The sequence below is a fragment of the Thunnus albacares genome, chromosome 20 (genome assembly GCF_914725855.1).
Source record: "Thunnus albacares chromosome 20, fThuAlb1.1, whole genome shotgun sequence".
In the NCBI taxonomy this organism is placed as follows: Eukaryota; Metazoa; Chordata; class Actinopteri; order Scombriformes; family Scombridae; genus Thunnus; species Thunnus albacares.
In genome coordinates, this window is record NC_058125.1 from 103,771 (window position 1) to 122,098 (window position 18,328).

An 18,328-nucleotide genomic window follows, 5' to 3' on the forward strand; every position below is an offset into this window, starting at 1 on the left:
CTAGTTTATAAAATTTTAAATGGTTTGGCCCCTCCTCCACTCTGTGACTTTGTGTACACTCGCTCAGTAAGTTCTATTAGATCCTCCAGAATATCCTCTACACATGATTGTGCCACACTATTTTGTCGAACTGCATTTGGGCAGTCAGCTTTCTCTGTGAAAGCCACAACTCAGTGGAATGCCCTACCTGATGATATGAAGAACTGTAGTTCAATCAATACATTCAAGGCCAAATTAAAACATCTACTTAAGACCGATCAGTTGTGTGACCACTGAGTCTAAACTCCATCTATAGTCTTCTCATTAGTGCCAGTAGTCTTGCTTTTAATTTGACAAGTTTACATTATTAATTTCTAATTGGCATTGTGGGTGTATGTGATGTGCTGTTCTGTGTAGCTTTTTATTTTGTATTTTGTATGGTGTGTTCTGTGTGTTTTTTAGCTTTGTGCTGGCTGTTGTTGTGCTGTTGTATGTTTGATTGTGGGGGACTACAGATGCAAATTAGCTTTGATCTAACTCTGGTGCAATGCATCTTTAATGTTTAAAACTGCACACTGTCCCAATCAGTAAATCAAACCAATCAATCTCTCAATCCTTTCCATGACTGGGCCAGATGAGGTTTCCCCTGTTGAGTCAAATTAAGCTGCAGGCTCCACTCCTGGTGGTGCCCTTCTATCAATTCCTCTAAGTTTCAGCTCTGCAACCATACTCCCCGTGGAACCCAAAGACTTTCTTCAGTTATTTCCAAAATCAAATCCATCTTTTTTCACACAGATGCTGAAAAACTGATTTATGCATGAATCTCCTCTAAGCTAGACTACTGTAATGCCTTTTTTGCCAGACTTCCCAAAAAGACGGGTCGGCTCCAGCTCATCCATACCGCTGCAGCGAGAGTACTCACTAGGACAAGAAAAACTGAACATATTACTGCTATGCTTAGATCACTTTACTGGCTTCTGATAAAATACAGAATTGATTTCAAAATTTCGCTGTTTACAAATCACTTTATGGTCTTGCTCCTAAATACATCTCTGACCTGCTTACTGCTTACAAACCCTCCAGAACCCTCAAATCATCAGACACTGGTCTCCTAACTATACCCATGATTAGAAGTAAATCTGGTGAAGGGGCATTCAATCATTATGGGCCCACTCTTCAGAACGACCTCCCTGATGATATAAGATGCACCACAATTGTGTCATCTTTTAAAAGCAAGCTAAAGACTTCTTTCAGGCCTATGGCTAGCTAGTGCTTACATCTGTGTGTCTATCTGCCTGCCTCTCACTCACTCTCACTCAAAATATGGAGGGAAGTGGCAGTGAGTGGTGTGCAAAATCTCAAGTTATTTCATACCAACGCCCTGTGGTGTTTTTTCTACCATCTTTCAGGAGCTGTTGGCCTTGACACAAGCTGCTAGCCAATACCAGTTGGAATAATGATATAGAGGCTGCTGAGGATAACACTGAGAAAACATTCCCCATAGTGAGACATCATATGACAGAGGTTATGGGATAAGTAACCTAAAAAGATAACCTAAAAGATAAAAAGTTATTCTAGTGTGGTTACCTTCTGAGTAAATAGATGGACTGAGCCCATGGTCCAGTATCTCCCACAGCTCCTTTAACGGCTGCAGTGATTCCTCTGATGGCAACTGAAACCTGGTCAGAGGTGAGTGGGGCTGCAGCCTCATGTCCAATGAGCTCTGTGACTGGCTGATTGGAGAAGTGTTATCTGTTCTCTGAAGAAGAAGAGTGCAGGAGAGTACTGAATGAAAAGAAAGTTTATTTTAAGATGTTTTACTTGCAAAGCGTGTGAAGACTCTAGAATCATATAAATAGCTAATCATGAATTTAATTTTGTTGTACTTATTTTTCTAAAAACATGTGGCTTGTGCCCATGAAAAATATACCAAATCTTCTTTGCCAATGCCAAACAGCTTATTTTGCTGTTGCTACTGACTCTTGTTTTGAGCTTCTGGTACCCCAGAGTGCTGCCATGAGGCCTGCCATGACTTCCTTTCACCATCAGGCCCGTTTGCGCTGGTGTCGGCAACACGTGCACTGGAACCTGAACACGTGGAGGAACGTTATGTTCAGCGATGAGTCCAGATTCTGCCTACGGCAGTTGGATCGTAGGGACATTGTTTGTTGCACTGATAGAGTAACATCTTTTGATGGAGGCAGTGTGATGGTGTGGGGCAGCATCTCCCTCACTGGAAAAACGAGGCTTGTCATCATTTTAGGCAATCTCAATGCAGACAGATATCGAGATGAGATTCTGCAACCAGTGGCAATCCCATATCTCCACAGTCTGGGACCAAACTCTATCATAAGATGACAACGCTCGCCCCCACAGAGCGGGGTTTATCAGAGACTACCTCCAGAATTTGGGAGTGGAGAGGATGGAATGGCCTGCCAGCGGTCCTGACGTCAACCCCATTGAACACTTGTGGGATCAGCTTGGGCATGCTGTTCATGCCAGAGTGACCAACACAACCACGTTGGCTGACTTGCAACAAATGCTGGTTAAAGAATGGGATGCCATCCCACAGCACTGTGTGACCAGGCTGGTGACCAGCATGAGGAGGAGGTACCAGGCTGTTGTGGCTGTCTATGGTTCTTCCACATGCTACTGAGGCTCCTGTTTGTTAAATGAATAAATTGCTAAATTGCCAATATGTCTTGTTTCTTCAAACTTCAATCATCCAATCCACCAAACACCAAACAATGTCAATGGCAGAATAAGCTGTTTGGCATTGGCAGAGAAGATTTGGCATATTTTTCATGGGCACACACCACATACTCAGCTCTGCTGCTCATCCCATAAATGCATGTTCCTTACAGATGTGGCACCATTTAAAAGGGAAATAAATAGGCTTTCCAACGGTATAAGATTTATTGCCAAGAAGCATTGTTACAACAAAGAAATAATCTACCAAACACAAATTTCCTTACTTTTTGTGCTATGTTTATATTTTTTTCTATATTTAGTTTACTTTCCAGTATATTAAAAATGTGTATAAAAAATAAACATCAAGGAATGATGCAGTTTTGCACTAAAAGATTCAATTTGAGAAGTGAACTGGCAGCTGGACTGTTAGTGCTTATTGCTTTTCAGTTAATGCAGTCTTTAAGACGCCACTGTTACCTCAGGCCTGTCTGTGGTTTTGTGCCCCTGCGACCAAAGATTGGTTGCCCCTTTTGTGAGAAGACCTTGGCTGTTGGTTCCAGGGAGGAGTTGCTCAGCAACAGTGCAAGCCCTCTGCCTCAAAGTGTACTGCAGCTCCTGAGGGCACAAATACATTAGTGGACCCACTGTGCCCTCTGGTGGTTGCACAGAGAAGTACAAAACACTGAGATCATTATTCTGCAGACAGTGTTCTTTGTGGCTCTTTTTTATTTATGTCATTTATTTGTGTGTTGTTGTCCTCCTCCTCCATGAAGTGATGTCACCAACCACTTCTTTTCATCTGACAGTGATGAGCTTCAACCAATGGGCATAACATATGGGTTCATGTTTTTACCCCCAAATTCCACAGACTACTTACCATTCTTTGATACATCATAAATTAAGCACTTATTAACTTTCCTTTGAGTTCCTGTAAAACTTCATTTATGCCTTCAACAGGCATAAAAACAATGAGAAAAACAACAAACAAAAAAGTAAGTGGCACAAGGTATCAGTGTGGAAAAATTGATAATTTTGCCTTTTCATGTGGAAGCCCATGAGCCCAGTTTTAAAAAATAGTTAAACATTTTGGTAAAAACACCAATTCACTTCCTTGCCTAGAGTGACAGAAGACTGACATCAACCTATTTTATGTGTGTTGAGAATACAGCCTTAACTTTGCATTAAAACTGGCAACAGGGGGAAACAGCTAGCTTGGCTCACCAGTTCAGAAATACACCTACCAACACCAACCTCTAAAATCTAAATAATTAAATATTTAATTTGTTTAACTTGCACAAAAACAATATTAAAAAAAAATATATAAAAATGACAATAATGAAATGATGATGTGGTTTTAGGGGGTGACTTATTGTAACAGTTTATTCATCCAGCCAGCATTTCTGTGGAGTATCTCTGCTGGTTGCTTGACAACAGCTGTTTTTTCACCAAGAAATAGTTCCAGCATGTAACCAAAAACCACAAGTTGCCATTTTTACATTTCTGTTTGTGTACAGATTAGATAAATAAGATATGTGCTACTTATTGAGCTTTACAGCTGCTGGTAATCTAATTCTGGAACTTTGGACAGAGTCAGGCTAGCTGTTTTCTCTTGCTTCCAGTCCTAATACTAAGCTTGGCTACCCACGCCCTGTCTATTTGACGAATAGTAATAGCCTACTGGTTAACACACATGCCACATAACCACAACATCTGTGCACCCCCCATATCCCTCTCCCTTCATTTCCTGTCATATCTACACTGCCCCTATAATAAAAGGCATAAAAATCTAAAAAAAAAAAGCTTAAATAATCAATCTACACATACTTGTCTTAAAAAAAACTGTATCACTCTGACCACTGTATTCATCAACACTGGGCTCGTGTATTTCATACTAGAAAAAGTGACAAAAATGAGGAAAAACTCCTGCATGCTGTCTTGCTTAGTGCTGAAATATTTTTTTAGTTCACAACATTTCAGTCTGTCTGACCTTCATCAGGTGTATGGGCGGCACCACAACACTTCCATTTACTTATATTGTGCAAAGGTTTTAGCCACTTTAGATGTTTAGATTCTTATCCATAATGGAATACCATCATGGAGGCATCTGATTAGTCCCAAATCTATTCTGCAGCATGACAACGACCTCAAACATAAAACCAGGGTCATAAAAAACTATCTTCAGTAATAAGAAGAACAAGGAGCTCTGCAACAGATGGCATGGTCTGCACAGAGCCCTGATCTCAACATTATTGAGTCAGTCTGGAATTACATGAAGAGACAGAAGCAATTGAGACAGGATAAATGCTGGAGTGGGTAGTCATCTTATCAATCTAACCTTCCACATACCTGAATGGGCCTATATTTAATAAAATATTAAATCAGAATAAGGTTATAACATTACATTAAGTAAACGTTAATTCAGTCCTTTGGGAGACAGTTTATAAAGAAAATATCCATAAGGCCTAATCTTTTTAGTAGAAGATGATCTCCACCCTAGGTGGCAATGAAACTCATTGAGACACTGTGCAGGAGCTTTTCTCATTGTTTTCAGGTTGCACTTTCCTCCGATGCACCAGTCTCACCTGACTAGGCCAGAACATGAAGTTACACTTGAAAAGAGTAAAATTAGTAAAAAAAAAACAAAAAAACATTCATTTTCGAAGCAATATGATATTTTTTCCAAATAAAAAGAAAATCAACATTTATTTTTAACAGTTGCGCAGAGATTTTTTCAATACTGGAAAAAGTTAAAGAATGGAATGAAATCTAGTGTTGTGTTGCTCAACTTTTTGGAAGTGCACCACACAAAATATCATATGTACGTTATATGCTGAAACTAAAACATTGATGAATTGCAGTAGATATTGAAAACTTTTCAAAGAGTTTCATTCATTCATAGGGCAAGGTGGAGTATCAAAGTCACCTAACCTGCATGTCTTTAGACTGTCAAAGGAAACATGTCATGTTTGATGTCATTTAATAGCATATACAGTATAATGACTGTTTTGGGAAAACTACTCTCAAATGTACATTTGGCATGATATACAAGACCTGTCAAATTTTGAGTGTGCAAACATCTGTTAATAGAGGTGTAACCTTAGGGTTTGTGCCAAGGCAAGGGCCAGCTTCCCTGCTCACTGTCCCTTCAACTCAAAAATATAACTGTTTCAGACATCCTTTGTTCATTCTTTTATGACTCATACTCTTATGTTTCTTAACTCTCCTTTATGCTCCCTCCACATCAACCTACATGGCTGTCTTTTCTCCTGACCTGAAGTGAAGAACTGGAGATAGAGAAGTGAAAAAGCAAAGACTTGCTGTAACGTCTCAAGCCTGTGCCATGCTGACTCCTAGAATTTGTCTGGCCAAACAAACCAGGCTGTCCAACACTGAACACTGTCCATTCATCATATTATGTTCATGGGGCATTCCAAGATTACCAGAAATAATTCTCACTTCAGGTAGAATTGGTAAACCAACATAGGTATCTTAGTTATCATTAAGTATAGCTATCGTGAATTTTCCTGATTTGAATCTATTGTGTGTACTCTCATATTCTAAGTTATTTCAGTCATTGATTACTCTCTTGTTCTCCACCTTTGATTATTAATAATTATTCTTAGTGTCTTGACTAAACAAGACAAATATGAGCCTTTATTTCATCTTTTGTTATTTGACATAGTTATCCTTGTCAATATTTGCTATTTGACTATGCATCACATTTTATCTTCTTGGTCTGGAGTGCAGTTGCATTTGTGTGTAGATTTGAAGAGACTTGGAAAATTGATTTACAGCACGTACCTGTGTGGTGAGCTGATACTGCAGCTGTTCCAGAGCAGACAGCTGGTCATGTTGGTCTCCTTGTTTCTCTGTGGAGGAGTCTTTCTCTGGCTCCACTGGCTCTATTAGACACAAAGGTGGATATTTACTAGAGATTTTCAGCACCATTTTAGGTACTAAACAGACAAATTTAATCTCTCCTTATTTACTTAAGGACATATTGGGCAGCACCAAGGTTTTGTGCCAGTAAAATGGAAGAAAAAATTGCATGCCTGGGCTCATGTATTTTTAGGCATGCTGACTAATTGGTCAGTCAGACAGACTGAGTTTATTGTATTGTATCTATTTATTGGGACAGTGTACAGTTTTTGATAAGAATGATGCACTGTCCCAGATTTAGCTTCAAGCTAATTTTCATCTGTAGTCCCTTACAATTAAAACATATCACAGCACAATAAACAGTACAAAGCAAAAAACACACAGGGCACATTACACAAAATACAAAGCTACACACAACAGCACATCACATACACCCACAATGTCAACCAAAAATCAACAATGCAAGCATGTCAAACCAAAAGCAAGATTTGAGAAGACCATGAGATCAAATCCAGAGTCAGTAGCCACAGAGCTGAGCAACCTTCAGCAGATTCTTCAACCTGATTCTGAACGCACTGATTGAACTGCAGCTCTTCATATCATAAGGCACGACATTCCACTGAGTTGTGGCTTTCACAGAGAAAGCTGACTGTCCAAATGCAGTGCGACAAAATGGTATGGTACAATCATGTATAGAGGAAATTCTGGAGGCTCTAATAGAACTTACTGAGCAAGTGTACACAAAGTCAAATGCTAACTCAGCTGTTTTTGCATGTGTGTACACAACGGTGTCATCTGCATACATTGCTACTTCTACATCATGACACTGTTGAAGGAGATCATTAATATATGGGCTAAATAATAAGGGACCTAACACTGAGCCTTGTGGAACAAACATTGTGCACTTCATGTTACTGGACAGCATGTCACCAACTTTAACACACTGTATCCTATTAGATAAAGATGAAGACATCCATGCCAGTGCTCTCGATGAGATATTAAATTCAGAGTTTCAATATCAAAACATCATCACTGACTGTATCGAATGCTTTACACAGATCTAAAAATAAAGCACCAACTACTCCTCCTCTATCAAGTCTTGTTTTAATTTGCTCTATTGAGTGTGAGGTAGCAGTTTCTGTGGAATGATTTGCTCTGAAGCCAAACATATACAATGTAGACAAAAACTGCTTGTATTAAGAAATGTTGTCAGTTGTTTAATGACAACTTTCTCAGCATCCTTTGAGAGTACTGGCAGTATACTTATTGGTCTGTAGTTACTGGCTTCAAGGCGGTCTCCAGATTTAAAAATAGGCATGACAATGGCACATTTCCAGTGATCAGGAGTGGAGCTGTGTTTAAAAGACAAGTTAATTAAATGAGCAATAGGGGGAGTTAAAATTTCTTTGTGTGTGGTTAACAAACATGATGTCAAATTGGAAAGCTTCTCTACATCTGGAGCTTTTTAAGGAGCTGATGATTTTGTTTACTTGTATCTCATTAGTCTCTACCAGCTTGAAAACCTGGCCTTGTAGCATCTATACAACAACAATATCCAGTTTCCTTTTTGTATTTTTTTCCTAACTCATTTACAGACTCAAGAAAAAAATTATTAAAAACAGAAGCAACAGTAAGATGATCTTCAATTAACTTTCCCTGTACTTTGAATTTAAAATCTTCTAAACATTTTGTGAGATTATCAATATTTTTCCAGATCAATTTACTGTTGCCTTTTGCCTCATTCAATATATTGATGTAAAAACAAGATTTAGCTTCTCTTAGCTCTTGGATAACTTTGTTCCTTAAACCTTTATAAATCAGCATGTTGGTGTCTCTTCTAGTTTTAATTGCCTTCCTTAGTGCAGCATCTCTAGATTTCATTAGTTTCCACTAGGGCTGTAGTCTCCCAGTCGATTAGTTGGTCGATATGCTCTCATCAGACCGAATTCTCATTGGTTGAATAATCTTCGTGTTACTTTCATAAGAGGAAAATGCTACATCAGTAGCATTCCAGGATTAATCAATTATTTCCTGCAGGAACAGACTAACAAATTACCTGTAAAAACAACGGAGGTGTATTCAAAACACACCCGTTGTTTTCACAACTTTGAACTCGCCCAACCTAGACTGCTAGGTCTTACTGTACTCAACGTTTACTGAGCGTTTACTGAATCAGTGTTTCTCCTATAATTATAACAACAAGAACCCCTGCCAGGCCCCCAAAAAAAATTTTAATGCCAAAAATAACGTCAAATATCCATTCATTTGGAAATCAGTAGTGTTTGGGAGTCTGTGCAGCGCTGCTCCGGTACGTGAGTCAACCTCTGTGTCGTTGCCTGGGAAACTATTGGTAGTGTAACTCCGTTAAGGAATACATTGTGTTGTATGTTTGTGTAGCAAGTGGGAAAGAGCAAAGCAGAGGAAAAGATTAGTGGTAAGTTGTCAGTTTGGCAGTAAATGTACAGTACAGACTACAGTGTGTCAGTTAATAAATGCTAAAAAGTCACGTCTGTTATTTCCCCAAGTGCTGGAGAAGTGAAGGGGGTTAGCTCCAAAGTTAGCAACAATGGGTTAACCTAACCTGAAGACACAAAACAGAGAAATGTGTGGCTGCTGAGTTCACTCTGTCCTGTTACATCCCACCTCCCCATGATTGATTGATTAGTTGAAGATTATGTACTATTTCAGTCGACCAAGATTTTCTTTGGTTGACTACAGCCCTAGTTTCCGCAAATTTTCATTAAACCACGGTAAATTGTTTTTATGTTTAGATTTGATCTATGCCATGTACCACAGTCCTTTAAAGTAGCTGTAATTAAGCATCTTCTTAAGAAGCCTACTCTTGATTCAGGTGTTTTAGCCAACTATAGACCCATATCTAATCTTCTATTTCTCTCTAAGATCCTTGAGAAAGCAGTAGCTAGTCAGTTGTGTGACTTTCTACATAACAAGAGTTTATTTGAAGATTTCCAGTCAGGATTTAGAGCATATCATAGCATAGAGCCAGCACTGGTGAAAGTCACAAATGATCTCCTAACTGCATTGGACAAAAGACTGTACTTGTCTTGTTAGATCTTAGTGCCGCATTTGACACAATTGATCATCACATCCTATTACAGAGACTGGAACATTTAATTGGCATTAAGGGAATTTCATTAAGCTGGTTTAAGTCTCTTTATCAGATCGATTTCAGTTTGTACATGTTAATGATGAATCCTCCATGCACGCAAAAGTTAGACATGGAGTTCCACAAGATCCTGTTCTTGGACCAATACTATTCACCTTATATATGGTTCCTTTAGGTAATAGTATTCGGAATCAATCCATAAATTTTCATTGCTATGCAGATAATACCCAATTACATTTATCAATGAAGCCAGATGAAACCAATCAGTTAAATAAACTCCAAACATGCCTTAAGGATATAATATATATGACATGCAATTTTCTGCTACTAAACTCAGACAAAACTGTTTGTGCTTGGCCCTAAACATCTTAGAAACACATTATCCAATGATATAGGTACTATACTCCAGCACCACCATAAGTGAGTCTGGGAGTTATCTTTGATCAGGATATGTCCTTTGACTCCCACAAATTTCAAGGACTGACTTTTTTCACTTACACAATATTGCAAAAATCAGGCATATCCTTTCTCAAAAAGATGCAGAAAAACTAGTCCACGCATTTGTTATTTCTAGGCTAGATTATTGCAATTCCTTATTATGTGTACTGAAAAAAATAGAAAAAGAGATCATATTTCTCCCATTTTGGCTTCGCGGCACTGGCTTCCTGTAAAATCCAGAATTGAATTTAACAACCTTCTCCTCACCTACAAAGCTCTTTTTTCCCCCCCAGGTCAAGTCAGTTTATTTATAGAGCGCACTTACAAACACACACTGACTAAAGTGCTTTACAGAGAGATTAAAATTATGGCATTGTTTGATTGATGGTTGTGCTATGGAGTGTCCTAAAACCTGACAGAAATTTGTCAAGTATGCTGTGTTTGTTCAAGAAGGAGATGAGTTGGGAGAAAACTACTTTTTGAAGAATTTTGGACAAAATCGAGAGCTTTGAGATTGGTCAGTAATTATTAGGAACAGACAGATCTAACTTAGGTTTTGATGATCAGAGGGTGAATGACAGCATGTTTAAAGCAAGCTGGGACATAACCATAGACCAGAGAGCTATTGATTATTGACAAAATGCTAAGCCCAACAGTGTCCAGCACTTCCTTAAGTAGGCATGAGGGAATAATGCCTAAGGGACATGTACTAGGATTCATATGTGAGATAATATCTCTCTCTGTTTGTCAGTGACAGCTGGTGACTGTATGCAACACTGAAGTTGAATTGCAATGCTTGTCCTACAAAGCTCTTAACGGTCAGGCACCATCATATCTTAAAGAGCTCATAGTACCCCATATCCCACTAGAACACTGCACTCCCAGAGTGCAGGCTTACTTGTGGTTCCTACAGTCTCCAAAAGTAGAATGGGAGGCAGAGCCTCCAGCTATCAGGCTCCTCTCCTCTCCTCTCTTTATGTTTAAGAGTAGGCTTACAACTTTCTTTTTTGATAAAGCTTATAGTTAGGGCTGTCCAGGCTTGCCTGGGATCAGCCCCTAGTTATGCTGCTAGGTCTAGATTGCCAGGGGACTTCACTAGGGCTGTTGTCAACCAAAGAAAATCTTGGTCGACTGAAATCATACATAATCTTCAACTAATTGATTAGTCGTGGGGAGGTTGGATGTAACGGGACAGTGAACTCAGCAGCCACACATTTCTCTGTTTTGTGTCTTCAGGTTAGGCAGGTTGTTGCTAACTTTGGAGCTAACCAACTTCACTTCTCCAGCATTTGGGGAATTAACAGACGTGACTTTTTAGCATTTATTAACTGACACACTGTAGTCTGTACTGTACATTTACTGCCAGATTGACAACTTACCACTAACCTTTTCCTCTGCTCCACTCACATCCACCGTCACTTTCCTGCCACTTGCTCCTCCCTACTCGCTACGCAGACATACTACACAACGTATTCCTTAACAGAGTTACACTACCAATAGTTTCCCAGGCAACGACACAGAGGTTGACTCATGTACCGGAGCAGCGCTGCATAGAGACTCCCAAACACTATTGATTTCCAAATGAATGGATATTTGACGTTAATTTTGGCATTAAAAAATATTTTTTTGGGCTTGGCAGGGGTTCTTGTTGTTATAATTATAGGATGAACACTGATTCAGTAAACGCTCAGTAAACGTTGAGTACAGTTAGACCTAGCAGTCTAGGTTGGGTGAGTTCAAAGTTGTGAAAACAACGGGGGTGTTTTGAATACACCCCCATTGTTTTCACAGATAATTTGTTAGTCTGTTCCTCTCACTGCAGGAAATAATTGATTAATCCTGGAATGCTACTGATGTAGCACTTTTCTTCTTATGAAAGTAACACAGAGATTATTCAACCAATGAGAATTCGGTCTGATGAGAGCATACTCTGGGCTTGTGCTGCTGTACTGTATATTGTTGAATTTAAAGACAGTGGCTAAAGAGTGGTTAAAGTCCTCCTATGTCTAGATGGAGGATGTTGCTCAGGCCTGTGCTTTTGGTCACTGGAATGTCATAACTTTCTGTGAGCAGGTGCATTCCTCTGACTCAATCAAGTTCTTTATGGATGCTGCATATCTGGGAGTTTTGGGGGGTACTATCAAGGCCAGTGGTTTGCAATGCCAGCCTTGCTCTCTCTCCTGGTTTTCTATGTCATCTGCACTGTAAGAGATTTACCCAGTCACTGTAGCTTGCCAGGTCTGGGGTCAGTTTTGGCAATGTAAATGCATCAAATTTCCATGTGACAATCATGCCTTTTATGATAAGCATCACATGGTCATACATCACGTACAACTCACTGCCCATCATGGGCCCAGTCATCATAATATATAAGCTGATTTGCTTTCCTGTTTCAATTTCCAGACCTTCCAGAGCCTCTGTCCAGATGCCAACCCTGTGCTGAAACTTTCACCTCTCCAAGATCTAGCTCTGTCTTAAGCCAAAGCCCCTTGCTTAGATACAGTACATGGAGTCAGCTACGATATACTGTATATGACGAAGGGTTTAGCACCTTCTACCCTTAAATTTTATGATTTAGCTTGAAGCACTTTTGCTTTGCTTTGTGTTCCGATTTGTATAAACCTGTTTCCATAAATACTGTTTATGCTTTCATTTGTCACTGCATGGACATTCACCATTTCAAAACGCAGTATACTCATGGGTTGATTGGTGGAATTCAATTTAACAGTAGATGTTGTGTCTTTTTTCCTATTTTCAAATCTGACTTAATTACTTTTGAAAGGTATTTCATAAGTTTCTCCTTCTGTCCCTGATCATAGACGCCCTATCACTCTTTCCATTTTGATACTGATAGTACTCAGAGATGGTGTTTTTTCTCCTTATATTGGCGCTGTGCTTGATTCTGTTTTTTTTTTGTTTTTTTTAGCTTTCTATGCATTCCTTTGAAGTTGCAAATTTACAACATATTCAAAATCATGTAACCCAGACAGATATATTTCATTTTCTGATTTGGCATTTCAACCTAGTCACTATAGTCTACGCCTTAAACATCTGAAATGTGGAAGTGCTTCCTTTGTAATTGTGGCTTGCACAGATTCTTCTTTTTGTTCCTTCCAATCTATGATTAAATACCTACAATTTAGATCTATAACCAGTTCTTCTTCTCCTCTATTTCTAATCACAGGAAACATTCCTATGTCAAAACCTTGGGTTAGCTACCACTTAAAGGAACCTATCCCCTAACATTATACAAGACATTCCTGTATGATAGACACTGCTACGTCCGCTGCCAAACAAGGCATTTCATCTGCCTCCATCTCAGCTGCCCAGTTAGATTTCATCTAACCCCAGCTGCCCAGTTAAATTTCATCTAACTGGGCAGCTGGGGGAACCACGCTCAACCCAAACGACTAGCTCCCAATCAACACTCTATGAAAACCCCCAAGTTCAAATACTGAAAAAGAAACAAACATGTCTGAAACAGAAATGGAAAGGGAAGGACAATCAAGAAGATGAAAAAATATCAAAAATCTCGCAAAACAACTTGAATGGACTGATGAGCACAGAGGAGACATGTCAGACACAGAGGGTGGCGAAAAAGATGAACACATGGAGGTTGAAGTGGCTGATGTGATGTGCTCAGGTTTGAAAGATATCGTTAAGGAAATTCAGGACTTTAAAACTGAGCTAAAAACCACAGTTCACCACATTTAAGAAAGAAATTTAAGAAGAAATGAAGGAAAAACTCAAAGATTTTAAGAGGGACATCGACCAAAAGCTCACAAAAATCTATGAGAGAGCAACAAACACAAACCATGAGTATTGCAGGAGCCGAACAGAGAATTGGTGAGATAGAAGGACATAAAAGATGCCCTTCTTCAACCACTGTAACAGCAGAGAATATTGCAGGACAGGCTCACAGACCAAGAAGGAGGAAACCGACAAAACAACATCCATATCTTTGGCCTAAAAGAGGGAGTAGAGGGCAGCTCCATCTCACAATTCATTGAACAACTTCTGAAAACCAAACTCTCCCTGCTGACAGAAACAGATCTACAAATACAGAGGGCACACTGAGCTTTAATGCTGAAACTGGTCTCTGACAAACCTCCAAGATCTATGTTGTGTGTCCGTCCGACAGAGGTCTTGCACCCATGCTTTAGCTCAGGCTATACGACAGAGTGATGAATTAAAGGGAATTAACATCAAAGGACAGAAACACATAATCAGCTTATTTGCGGATGACATCATAATATACCTAGAGACCTCCAATACAAGCTTTACTCAGCTGAAGCACCTTATAAAACATATATGGTGGTAACTCAGGATACAAAATAAATGTGAGTAAAACAGATTTTGGCCTTTAACCATAATCCAACTCAAGAAATTAGGAGAACTTTCCAATTGAAATGGGAAACTATTAAATATCTTGGTGTGACTTTAACAAAACAACTTACTCATCTTTATTAAGCAAACTATGATCAGTTTCATTTTCAGATTAGAAGAAACACAGAGATGGTCAGCCTTGACATTAGACTTTAGCTCAAAAATTGAAATAATCAGAATGAACATTTTCCCCAGGCTGTTGTATCTTTTTCAATCTCTTCCTATTAAGATTCCTCAAGAAAAGTTTAACATTTGGGTTTTGAAACTCTAAAGCTTGAGTTTCTTGCCTGCTTGTAAGTTGCTTTGGATAGAAACGCCTGCCAAATTACAAAATGTAAGTATCATGTTGTGGTCAGTGTGCCTGTTATTATACCCTGTAGTCCAGCAGTGGTGATCTGGGCACGGAGGCAGTTGCCCATTTCTATTAGCTGTTGCTTCTCCCTGCTCAGGTGGGCAATATAGGACGCTGCCTGCTTCAGCCTAGTGTGCAAGAGAGGAGGGTTGCTTCTAGTACGCTGAATATTTTCAGATGAACCACCAGACATCAGACCTAAGGCCAGCTGCTGCTGCCACAGATAACGGTTTGCCTCTTGGAGCTGTTGCACCAGCACATTCTGGAAGGAAGAAGAGATGAAACATGAAGAAACTGGGTCACTGCAGCAGTTTACAGAATATATTCCCATCATCTCACATAACTAACTGGTGAACTGACCCTTTAGAAAACTACCACTGGGCGAATGTTATATAGTACTGAGATATAGTAAAGGGAAATTATCTTTCCAACTTTTGACATTTATATGTCACTAAAAAGACCAGGATCTTAAACTACACACCACTGCTCTGCACAGACACTAAAAGGTCAACCTTAACTAGTTTACTGATTTCCTCCAGTACCTGTTCCATGATGTTGGTGGGATCAGATTCCATATGTGCCACTCTGACCTCCTGCTTCCTCAAAGCAGTCATGTTGGCACATTTCTCCAGAAATAGACTACCTGAAAAGCCATCCCACATACAACAGGAGAAAGATAAATGAAGAAAAAGTTAAACACAAAATGTCTTTTTTTAAATACAACTAATACAAATAACACTCCAATTGAGATAAAGACTGCAGGATTTAAGAGAAATTATGTGTTAAGCTGTCTGAGTTTTGGACAGCCAATAATTACTAGAGAAGAGTAGCCAGTTTTTTATCAGCTGAGCATGGATATGATCACAGGTTTCAAAGTAAATCTCTGATAAAAGGTACATTGAAACTAAAGTTTAGACACTAATGATGTGTCTTGCCTTTCATTACCTGAGACTTAAAGGACATCTTTATTACTATAAAACATTCAGCCAATGTAGCAAGGTGGGTAACTTACATGATATCACAAAATAAGTATAAACATATCAAAGTGTCACAGTCTCCTCAGTTCCTCTCTGCAGCCACACTCTCTCATCTCCCAGCCCTTTGCATTGCTCTCTGCCTCTGTACTCAGCCCAACACGCTCCTCTTATCTTTGCCAATCTCAACCTGTTCACCCCAGACTTTCCTTCCTGTTTTCCACACCTCATCTGTTGCCACTGTAATTGTCTGCACCTGCTGCCCATCCCCTCATCAGCTCCTCAGTACATATGTGGGTCTCAGTCATTCATTCCCTGCCAGTTTGTCTTTGTTTTATCATTGTATACTTAGGTTCTTGCCAACCTGATTCTGATCCTGTTCTTGCTGTTCCTGTGGTTTTGACCTTCTTACTGTTTTTGACCTGTCTGCCTGCCTTTTTCCCTTTGGACACGTTTGCCTGATTTGGACTGCTTCCTTGTTGACTACTATAAACCTGTCTTTTGTATTTCTTCAATTAAAGCCCTCCTCACTCAGCCAGTCTGTCTTTGGTGTTTGAATTTAGGTCTTCCACCTATCTGCCCCATATACACCCTTGTGACACCAAGGGGTTGTAACATTGTTACACTGCTATTGTTACACACATGATTGTTGTTATTCTGTCCCCCCCCCCCCTTTCCCTCTTTCTTTCTCTCTCTCAACCCAACCGGTCAAAGCAGATGGCCGCCCACCAAGAGCCGGGTTCTGCTTGAGGTTTCTACCCGTTAAAGGGGAGTTTTTCCTTACCGTTGTCGCCAAGTGCTTGCTCATTGGGGAATTGTTGGGTCTCTGTAAATTAAAGAGTATGGTCTTGACCTGCTCTATGTGAGAAGTGCCTTGAGATGACTTTTGTTGTGATTTGGCGCTATATAAATAAAAATTGATTGATTGGATGATTGCTTCAAAAAAACCAAAGGCCAAGGTTATTACAAATCTTACATTCACTTTAAAATAACAATACTTATTTATATTTTATATATTTTGGTCTAGAACAGTGCCACTGGAGGGCAGATCAAAACATGCTTGTTAATTCCTTATCATTGTTACAAAATTGGCACAAGATTGCACTGTTCAAGACCTTGTATGTTTTATAGTTGCTTTGCGGCTAGGATTCTGTATAGTGACTTTAACTGAAATGCTTGCATGTTGGAATCTTTAATTGTTTCATATATATATATATACATATATAGATACAATTTGATGTAATGTACCATAATTAGCTTACAACTGATTTTCATCTACAGTCCCTTTAGCAGGTCACAATTAAAACATATAACAGAACAATAACAGTGCAAAGCAAAAAAGCCCCACACAGGACACATAATACAAAATACAAAGCTACACACAATAGCACATCACATACACCCACATGTCAACTAGAAATTAACAATGTAAGCTTGTCAAATTGAAAGCAAAATTATTTGCGTTCATGAGAAGACCATGAAATAAAATGTAGTCAGTGGTTACAATAATTATACAGTTATAATCCTGCCCTGAAGAAACCTGTCCATACACCTCAGTCAGTTCATTATTTTGTATCATTATCCTCTATCATATAATTTTTTTTTTGAAAATTTCTTTAAAAAATAGAGATTTTCTATTTTGAGATTTGAAATGAATAATGAATCAACATGCTCAACCTAATTATGTATAGATGGGTACTGAATCCTCAAAGGCACAAATCAAAAATCAAATGTAGGATAACACTTCACTTAAATTGTTCATTGGGGGTGGATGAAAAAATCAATTCACTCGATTCCACTCAATTCTGTGAATCAATTCACAAATGTCAAAAATTGATTTTCTAAATGTTAGTTAATTACGTGGTGTTGACTGAACAAAAAAGGTGGAACTCAATTGCAAGGGCAGTACAGCACCCGGACAGTCTACAAGACGCGCGTCAAAAATGGCATTTTTTGATTTAATGACTTACCTTAATGAATTACTTTTGCAAGATGAACGTTAAAGCTGGAGTACTGGACTTTTGTCTCCTCTTTCTGTCAGAGAGAGCAAAGGGGGGCGCTCAGTTGTGACTGTATGACAGGCATGGAGCTCGCTCTCATGTGCACCCTGAATTACAGGCACACAGAGAGGGCCAGTAAAAACAGAGAGGGCAAAATGGGGGAGGCAGGTCAAATAATTTTTTAAGCACTGGGGTGGGACTTATGTTTTTTTATTTTGGCGTAGGGAAGGGACATACAACTTTAAATGGTTGCATTTTGTATTTATTTTAAAGTCATTTTTCCTTTTCAGAATATGTGTTTTACCACTGTATGGTGACAGGAGTGAGGAAATAAACCACTCAAACCTGCCTATTCACTGTGCTGGAATGTGAATAGTTAAATGAAAGAAGCCCCTTTTGTCAGTTTATCAGGATTTTGCACCTCCAAAGTTAATGGGAAGAAAATGGTACTTTAAGCTCTGTAATTGGCGGCCCAGCTACAATTTATAGCAGAGGGCTGAGT

At 39.1% G+C, this 18,328-nt stretch overlaps 1 protein-coding gene across 3 annotated transcripts in view; it reads right to left on the bottom strand.

Moving 5' to 3' along the window:
* Positions 1 to 18,328, bottom strand: part of ccdc57 (coiled-coil domain containing 57) — a 130,212-nt gene that overhangs the window by 16,996 nt on the left and 94,888 nt on the right. For all 3 annotated transcript variants that reach the window (XM_044338726.1, XM_044338725.1, XM_044338727.1), the window contains 5 exons: positions 15,395 to 15,495; positions 14,874 to 15,114; positions 6,472 to 6,572; positions 3,148 to 3,285; positions 1,567 to 1,738 (listed from right to left, as the gene is read on the bottom strand). In XM_044338726.1, the coding sequence (XP_044194661.1) occupies positions 1,567 to 1,738; positions 3,148 to 3,285; positions 6,472 to 6,572; positions 14,874 to 15,114; positions 15,395 to 15,495 (753 nt within the window). The remainder of the gene's footprint in view (positions 1 to 1,566; positions 1,739 to 3,147; positions 3,286 to 6,471; positions 6,573 to 14,873; positions 15,115 to 15,394; positions 15,496 to 18,328) is intronic.